Source organism: Macrobrachium nipponense, chromosome 3 (assembly GCF_015104395.2).
Source record: "Macrobrachium nipponense isolate FS-2020 chromosome 3, ASM1510439v2, whole genome shotgun sequence".
NCBI classification, from domain to species: Eukaryota; Metazoa; Arthropoda; class Malacostraca; order Decapoda; family Palaemonidae; genus Macrobrachium; species Macrobrachium nipponense.
In genome coordinates this window covers 144,451,819-144,461,818 of record NC_087202.1, presented here as the reverse complement: position 1 = coordinate 144,461,818, position 10,000 = coordinate 144,451,819, and the positions used below count along the sequence as shown (strand labels likewise).

At 44.9% G+C, this 10,000-nt stretch overlaps 1 protein-coding gene across 1 annotated transcript in view; it reads left to right on the top strand.

Moving 5' to 3' along the window:
• The window catches only part of LOC135222551 (collagen alpha-2(IV) chain-like), a 47,290-nt gene extending 45,342 nt beyond the window's left edge, over positions 1-1,948 (top strand). The window contains exon 6 of the mRNA XM_064260639.1: positions 129-1,948. Coding sequence (XP_064116709.1) covers positions 129-1,948 — 1,820 coding nt within the window. The remainder of the gene's footprint in view (positions 1-128) is intronic.
• Positions 1,949-10,000: the final 8,052 nt, after the last annotated feature.

Sequence of the window (10,000 nt, the reverse complement as noted above, 5' to 3'; positions counted from 1 at the left end):
GTTCGGCGGACGCATGCCCGCCCGTCCCGGGACGTTCGGCGGACGCAGCCCGCCCCAGTCCCCCGGGACCCGCGGCGGGCCCTCGCCCGGCGCTCCTTGCACAGTGTAACAGCTATTCTGTACCTTAGAATCGGAATATACCACTGCATCTTCTCAATTCACCTGGGGATTCTCTGAATCTTCAAGTTCTTTTCCTTGCATTCCCACGCTCGGCGGACGCCTGCCCGCCCGTCCCGGGACGCTCGGCGGACGCCTGCCCGCCCGTCCCGGGACATTCGGTGGACGCCTGCCCGCCCGTCCCGGACCGCTCGGCGGACCGCCTTCACGCCCGTCCCTTGACGCTCGACGGACGCCTGCCCTCCCGGTCCCGGGACGCTCAGCGGACGCCTGCCCGCCCGTCCCTGGACGGCTCGGCGGGAACGCATGCCCGCCCATCCCGGGACGCATGGCGGCGGGCGCCCTGCCCGTCCGTCCCGGGGATGCACGGCGGGCGCCTGCCCCGCCCGTCCCGGGACGCTCGTCGGGCGCCTGCCCGCCCGTCCCCGGGACACTCGGCGGGCGCCTGCCCGCCCGTCCCGGGACGCTCGGTGGGCGCCTGCCGCCCGTCCCGGGACGCTCGCAGGGTGCCTGCCCCCCGCCTCCCGTCCCGGGACGCTCGGTACCCTCGGCGGGCAAACTTCCCGCCCCTCCCGGGACGCTCGGCGGAAAACGCCTGCCCGCCCGTCCCGGGACGCTCGGCGGGGGGGACTGCCCGCCCGTCCCGGACGAACCTCGGGGACCCTCGGCGGGCGCCTGCCCCGCCGTCCCCGGGCCCCTCCCCAGCGGACGCCTGCCCGCCCTGCCCTGGACGCTTGCGGACGCCTGCCCGCCCGTCCGGGACGCTCGGGCGGAACGCCTGCCCGCCCTCCCGGGACGCCGGCGGACTCTGCCCGCCCATCTGGGATGCTCGGTGGACGCCTGCCGCCCGTCCCGGGTTGCTCGCGGACGCCCTGCCCGCCGGTCCCGGGACGCTCGGCGGACGCATGCCTGCCCGTCCCGGGACGCTCGGCGGGCGCCTGCCGCCCGTCCCGGGATGCTCGGCAGGCGCCTGCCCGCCCCGTCCCGTGACGCTCGGCGGGCGCCTGCCCCGCCCGCGCCCGGAACGCTCGGCGGCGCCTGCCCGCCCATCCCGGGACGCTCGGCGGGTGCCTGCCCGCCCGTTTCCGGGTTAACGCTCGGGACCCTCGGCGGGCGCTGCCTGCCCGTCCCTCCCGGAACCTCGGCGGGCACCTGCCCGCCCATCCCGGGACGCTCGGCGGACGCCTGCCCGCCCGTCCCGGGACGCTCGGCGGGGACCTGCCTGCCCGTCCCGGGACGCTCGGACCCTCGGCGGGCGCCTGCCCACCCGTCCCGGACCCCTCGGCGGACCCGCCCCCCGCCCGTGTCCTGGACACTTGGCGGACGCCTGCCCGCTCGTCCCGGGGACGGGCTCTCGGTACGCCTCCCCCGCCCGTCCGGACGCTCGGCGGACTCTGCCCGCCCGTCCTGGGATGCTCGGCGGACGCCTGCCTGCCCGGTCCCGGGTTGCTCGGCGGACGCCTGCCCTGCCGGTCCCGGGAGGGACGCTCGGCGGACGCCTGCCCGCCCGTCGCGAGACGCTCGCGGACGCATGCCCGCCCAGTCACGGGACGCTCGGCGGACGCATGCCGGCCCAGTCCTGGGACGCTTGGCGGGCGCCTGCCCGCCCGTCCCTGGGGGGGGACGCTTGGGGGCGGGCGGGCCTGCCCGCCCCGCCCGTCCCGGACTCTCGGCGGAACCCCGCCCACCCGTCCCATCCCCGGGACGTTCGGCGGACGCATGCCCGCCCGTCCCGGGACGTTCGGCGGACGCATGCCCGCCCGTCCTGGGGACCCGTGGCGGGCCTCGCCCGGCGCTCCTTGCACAGTGTAACAGCTATTCTGTACCTTAGAATCAGAAATAGCCACTGCATCTTCTCAATTCTCCTGGGGATCTCTGAATCTTCAAGTTTTTCTTTCCTTGCACTCCACGAATCTACTCAATCCTCTCTTTCTTCTCCTGGCAACCTCCACTAATCCTACTCAATCCTCTCAATTTTCTTGGGGCTTCTCCTAATCCTGTTTCTTCTCCCGGCCACCTACACAAATCCCCTTTTTTATTTTCTTCACCGTTTCTATATTCCCTCCCTTTTCTTTTCCTTTTTTCCATCCACGAATCAATAAAACTCTAAGAAAACATTTTTGTTTAACATTTATTTCCGTTCAAGTTCAATTTCCTTCAACGATTAACAAAAACAAACTTATTACAAAATAAACATCTTCCTCAAAATTTCACATCTTACCGTCTGAATGAGGCCCCAGTGCAGTCTTCATCACGCCCCCCATTTCTTCAACATCCACACAAGCTTCTGCAGTTTTTCACTTGCTCTCCTCCATTCGTCTTCATTTCTCCTGGAGGTTCTTCAAATCAGAGACCATTTTCTCCTTCGTTCCTCGCAGCCATCCACCTCATCCATCCATCTGGTCGTTCCATTCGCCTGGACACCGGCCTCCTTCTTCATCACTCCAGGCGACAATTTCCTTCCCTCTAGAAGCATGCCAGCTCGTTCCTCTTTAGTTTCGTTGTTTTCAACTTTACACTGGAGTCCACGCTTTTCCTTCCAACACGTCCCTCCAAAGCCTTCTGCAGGCGCTCAACCTCAGCTCCAAGTCTTTCCAGTCGGATTCCCACTTTTCGCTTCAGTCTTTTTTGTTCCTGAATGAGCCTCGGCTATCCGCGCAGCTTCTGCCGTTTATAGCTGCACGTCTTTCTCCTTCTGTCGTAGAGTTTCTCGAGCCCCTCAAGCAGGCAGTTTTGCGTCTGACCACTGCCCGACAGTTCCCTTATCCTCTCACAAAGGCAATCGTACCTCTGACCAGTTTTTTCCTTCACGTTCTTCTTCAGATGCTGGTTTTTTCTTCGGCCTCTTGACCATCTTGTCTTCAGCTGCCGTTTCTCCCCTCTTCTCTTTATCGTTCCAGCTTCGAGCGAGTGAGGCCCTCTCTTGCAGGCCTGCTGTTGCAACACAATCCTGAGTGATCTGATTTCAAGAACGCGTTCTTCCCTTCCCGCCCCCTTTCTGGCTCTCTTCTTGGTAGTCGAGCCTCTCTTGTAGGCTGGAGAATTATTGTCCTGTCCAAGTGCACGCGCGCTCTCTCTGGTACTGGATGGCTTCTCGCAAGGCCGCAAAATTCTCTCGTTCAGTTCCTTTTCCTTAGGCTGTTCAGCTCCATCCATTATCAGTCAGGAGAGGAAATCTCGCCAGCGAATAGGCAGCCACACCAAACAAGATCACTATAACAGCTGCTGCCAAGGCCAGGATAAGGCCACATTTTCTTCAAACTGAAATCCATATCTGAAGTATCCAGTTCAATATACTCTCTCTCACACTCTCGATTTTTCGTTGATTTTCTATATTTCCTTACGAGGAGATATTTTGGTTTATCGAAATATAGCAGGAAAGATTCTTGAACTTTAATTATGTCTTGTCTCTTGGTCTTATAAATTGCTGAAATATCTCTCTCTCTCTTTTCTCTCTCTCCTCTCTCTCTGTCGTGGCTCTCTCTCTCAATCTCTCTCTTTTTCTTTCTTTTTTCTTTCTTTCCTTTCTTTCCCCGAAGGTCTGGCAATGGCTTCATTTGTTCCTTCATTTAGGTTTAAGGCTTTGCATTCGATATTTTGAGAAGGAGAGAGAGAGAGAGAGAGGAGAGAGAGAGAGAGAGAGAAGAGAGAGAGAGAGAGAGAGGACCGTATTTTTTTTTGCGTAGAAAAAACAAAAAAAAATAGAGGAATCTAATGTGTGTAATAACATGCTTTAGTGTATATGCTTTAATTGAGGTTTTATATTAATATTATTCATTCTGTCTATATATATATATATTATATATGTATATATATATATATATATATATATATCATATATCTATATATATATATATATATATATATATTATATATTATATATATATATATATATATATATATATATATATATTAAATATATATATATATATATATATATATATATATATATATATATATATATATATATTATATATATATATATATATATATATATTATATATATATATATATATATATATATAGATATATATATATATATATATATATATATATAATCTATATATTATTATATATATATATATATATATATATATAAGATATATATATATATATATATATACACCTATATACATATTGTATATATATATATATTATATATATATATATATATATATATATATATATATATATATATATATATATATATATATATATATATATATATACATACATATATCATATGTATATATATATATATATATATATATATATATATATATATATATATATAATATATATATATATATATATATTTATGGATATAAATGCCCCCAAAGTCAGGTCACCTTTTAGGCATGCTGTCTACGCACGAGAACGCCAAAGGACACGAATTGAATCAAAAGTATATTGAAGCAGGAATGCGCACTGAAACCCACTATTGAAAACCCACTCATGGAATTAATGACAGCCCTTAAGCAAGCTTACCGCGCGTGCGCACGTGTGTGTGGGCGTAAATATACGTGATGTTTGCAACAGTACTAAGAGAGAGAGAGAGGAGAGATAGAAAATGGCTACGGTTGTTAATGATGATGTTTTTTTTCCCGATCACAAAACCGTGACCAGGTAGTGTTTTTCTTCTTCTTCTTTCGAAATGCGTATTCAGGAACTTGGTTCCCTTTTTCTCTTTAAGGAAAATTCTGATGCCACAGCTGTGAGTAAGAATAGACCAACGTGAAATGACTGTTAACAGTGTGTATTTTATAATCTCAATTACATTTTACGAGTATCTGTTGATTTTATTTAATTATTTGTCCATTTATTTTTTTTTCTTTTCCAATTACTAGTCTCTTCTGTCTGTTTATCTGTTACCTTCTGTTACTACTTTCTAATGAACACCATAATATTCTTTGGAAGCTTGATTTCAAGTCAGTGGCGCCCCTTTCCTTTCTGCCTTTTTCTTATTTTTCGGCCTTTTCTAGGGGACCCTTGTAGTCTCAAAGTTAGTATTATTATTATTCTAAAGATGAACCTCATTCATATAGAATAAGCCCACCACACAAGGGTCCATTGACTTGAAATTGAAAAAGAACGAAGGTAATGGATATACAGAATGAAGATATCACCAAACACACACACACACACACAGAGTTTCATTAGCGACTTGTGTTTGTGATGTTAATTTTTCAGAAATAATTTTTCACAAAGCAATTTATAATTGTTACCAAAAGTTCCCCTACTCAAATGATTCTTCAATTAATTATTTAGTTCAATTGACGTTTGCTACAAGTATGCACACACAAATACAGTCCTTTTTTTTGGCTTTTTTTGGTCTGCTCTCTCTCTCTCTCTCCTGTCGCTCTCTCTCTCTGTCCTCTCTCTCTCTCTCTCTCTCTCTCGTCCGGTTTTTTTTTTTTACCTCATCTATGGCAATAAATTCGGGGATTTACTTTGTTTACCATTTTGTCAATGAATTCATGAATTCTCTCTCTCTCTCTCTCTCTCTCTCTCTCTCTCTCTCTCATCTTGCCCCTAAGTCTGGAATTCTTCATTTGTTCCTTCATTTAGGTTTAAGGCTTTGCATTCGATATAAGTTGAAAGAGACCTGACAGACTTACATCTTGTTCGGGTGTGCCCCAGGTCCCTCAGTATGAGGCACCTCTAATGTCTACCAGAGAGTTTGCTAGTACATCTTCCGGTATATTTTGCATCTTCCAATCTTGGATGGTCTGGGATGCAGTTTAGATATTTGTCGAGCTTATTCTTAAACACATCTACGCTCACTCCTGTTATATTCCTCAGATGAGCTGGCAATGCATTTGCATGAGACGCTGCATTATCGATGCTGGTGCGTAGTGGATTAATGTCCTGTGTGCTTTCCTTATTTTTCCTGGTATATGTTTTGGGCACTATTAATCTACCTCTGCTTGCTCTTTCTGATATTTTTAGCTACATGATGTTTTCAGCTATTCCTTCTATCTGTTTCCATGCCTGAATTATCATGTAGCGTTCTCTTCTCCTTTCTAGACTATATAATTTTAAGGATTGTAGTCTTTCCAGTAGTCAAGGTCCTTAACTTCTCTATTCTAGCTGTAAAGGACCTTTGTACACTCTCTATTTGTGCAAAATCCTTTTGATAGTGTGGGTACCATATCATGTTGCAATATTCAAGTGGACTACGAACATATGTTTTATAAAGCATAATCATGTGTTCCAGCTTTTCTTGTTTTGAAGTGTCCGTAACAACATTCCCATTTTTGCTTTACATTTTGCAATAGAATTGCTATTTGATCGTTGCATAACATGTTCCTATTCATCATCACACCAAGGTCTTTAACTGCTTCCTTATTTGTGATTGTCTCATTATTAGGTCCCCTATGTGCATATAGCTTTCCTTCTCTGTCTCCATAGTTTATTGATTCAAATTTATCACAGTTAAATACCATCCTTTTTACCTCTGCCCATCATATACTTTGTTAAGGTCTCTTTGTAGCGCGTTCCTATCTTCATCACCAGTAATTTCTCTACTTATTCTTGTGTCATCGGCGAAACTACTCACTACCGAGTGCTTAACATTACTGTCTATGTCTGCAATCATAATAACAAACAGTAATGCAAGCTAACACCGTACCTTGTGGCACACCGGAAATTATTCCTTAGCTTCATCCGATTTTTCATCGTTTGCAATAACTATCTGTTTTCTGTTGTGTAAAAATTCTTTTAACCATCTTCTACTTTATCCACTATATTATGTTTTCTAATTTTCTTCGCTAATATATTATGGTCTACCTTGTCAAAAAGCTTTTGCAAAGTCTAGATAAACCACATCTGTTTCATTTCCGCTTTTCATTCAGACGTAATTCATAATTGTTGGGTCAGACTCCCAAATAACTTGATAGGTAGGAATTTAATATAATGTAGATAGTTTGAAACCAATTAAGACTGTCAAGCCCGATTGTATCCTAAAGTTGGTCATGTTCCTGTTTTTCAGAAGGTCCGCACGGTGCCACTGACGTTACGCAGTGAGGCTGAGAGTGCGCTGCAAGAGCTTGAAAGATTATAGAAAGAGTAGAATTCTCAGATTATGCCTCACCAATTGTTACTGTCAAGAAGCAGAATGGATCCCTTCATATTTGATGGGGATTTCCGTAGATAAATGAAATTCTTCATGAATCTAAATTCCATTACCTAATATGTCAGAATTAATTTCCAGTGTGTCTGGATATAAGTATTATACCAGACTTTGATCTCAAGAAGGCTTATTTGCAAATGGAAGTTGCTCCAGAAGACCGTAAATATTTTGTAGTTAACACACATTTGGGTCTATATAGATTTATTTACGCTTACCATTTGGTATCCATTCTGCTCCTGCAATATTTCAGAAGTTCATTTCCCAATTGTTAGCTTTTTATGATTTTGCTTATCCATATCTGGATGATATTGTTATAGGTGGAGACTCACCAGCTGAACATGATAAACGTGCAACTAGCAGAGAGAAGAGCCCCATTAAACTGTCCTTGTTTTCATTCTGTTTTCTTTGTTTAGTTTTAAAGAGTTTAACTTTGTACTGAACACTCGTTCGCATTCAGCATTAGAGTGCGGCAAGCAAAGAGCAGTTAGAGCAAAATTGGCTAGGGTCTGAAAAAACAAGACTTTTTGGGACCACTTCTCCCCAGAACTTATCAGGTGACTCATTAACGAGATGTTTTAAGTTCATGTTGCAATATGGGAAACATTCTCCATTTATCATCCAGCTTTTGAAGTAGTGAGTGGTCATCTGAGGGTGTACAATCAGGGAAGCTCAGATGCAAGAGGGAATAAAGAGGGGATTCTTTCTCTGAATTTCTGATGAGAGAGCATTTTTTGGACAGAGAGTTTAACTTTGACAGGACACCATCATTGAAATTATACCTCTTCTTTATTTGTGTGCATGCCACTACAAGGAAACTTCTACAACTGATAAAACTCCTGCTGTGAGCTTCTTTTCCTGTATGGAGGGGTTTTTTTAATCCCTGCATAACTTTAACTCCTAGGTACATTTGGTCCTGTCCATAAATGAGAGAAGGAGGTCTCTGAATAGCATGGACACTTTATCATGGAGAACTGTTATTACTGCTTTATCTGACGGGAAAAATTTGTTGAACGAACTCAGTAAACTTTGGAAGAACCCAGTCAAGGAACATGAAATATAACTTCATGAAAGGATCATGAAGGGAGTTTGATAATCAAACTATGTTGCTAATAGTTTCTCAGCGAGCCACTTCTCCGAGAAAAATAGCTTCAGTGCCTCCCACTGTTCCAATAGCCTTTGAACCACGTTACAATTGGAGACAAGCGGCGGCAAGCCATGTACGGACTCCGAAATAATTCTTTCTTTTTTTATAGAAATTAGCCTGTTTCATGGAGGAGTTCACCGACCATTTATATTTGTAATTAATTACTTATCAACACCTTTAGAATTATCGCACAAACCGTACGATAATGGAAAATGCTATCGTGCATCGTACCAAGGCCGTTTTTATCGTACTTGTACGATAATTATCGTACGTGTGGCAACACTGGACTGAGCTTCCCTTGTGGAGGCACGGGCTGTTTGACATCTTTATGCCCTGAGGTCAACATAACACCTGAGAGAGAAACTGGCAGCGCCGGAAATTTTTTTTGCCACGTTTAAAAATAAACTTGTTGCTTTATTGTTGTTAAATGCTAGGAAATGACGAGGGCTTTTAAAAATTGGCAAAAATTGATCAGCAACCAAATTATATTTGTGATGTATAACTTATGCTGGCTTCATATACCATAAAACTTGAGTTGGAACATTTGACGTGGCAGAACCGGTCACCGTTCATACGGCTCTGGCCCTACCCTTTTCGCCATGAAAGAGCCGATAGGTTCACTTTCGTGTACTATAAAGCTGGGAATTTCACTTCGTAAATGTCTTCTTTTCTTGCTCGAAAATAGCCACTGGGTGCTTTCCTCCTTAGAAAATCAATATTCTCATTAGAAAATAATTTTTCTCATCAGAAAATTAATCAACCACGTTGGCAAACGTGATAAAACACACACACACAACAAAAAACGTGAACAGAGAGAGACCTATAGATGTGTAAACACCTGGTATTATTTCCTATTGAAAATGAATAAATCACAGTTGACAATTTCATCTCTGTACAACAATAAAGCAGACGAAAGAAACGCATTGAAATGGCAAGCTTCGTTAACGAATCTTTCGATGGGAATAGTCACTGGAGAACGATGAAATTAGCTGGGGCTTTCGCTCTCATCTTTCCCAACAATAGATAATTGGCTCATTGATGTGAGACCAAAGTTGCATACTGGAAGATTAATCAAATCCTGAGCAGAGAAGTCGTCTGACCTTTAAGAAGGGAAAAAAATCTGACTGTTATCTTTTCCGTGACACGTGACATTCATCTGCTGGCAAAAAGTACTTAAAAAAGGGAGGGGGGGGGGGGGTGTAACAACACATAAAACACCTTTTTTCCAATACAAGAAAATATGGTTGTTTTCAGAATTATTCTCTCTCCACGAAGTAGCAAACAACAAAACCTACTATGAGATTCAGGGCCTCTGTAACACGGTTTTTTCGCAATAACTTTTTATCTATTGGCATTTCATAAATATAAATGCTTATTCAGAATACATATATATCAACACATAAATTTTGAGTGTATTCTCACTACGTAGGTTGAATAAATTTTGGTACTTATAATGTAAAAGTGACCTTTTTTGAAGACGGGCCAACTTACTCAGAGAAAGGTTTTCGAACGCTCTCGTTACGTAACTTATGACATCATTTCTTCCCTCTTTCTCGATGGATGATTGGCTATACTAACGAAGGCTAAACCTCTGGCAACAATGACAT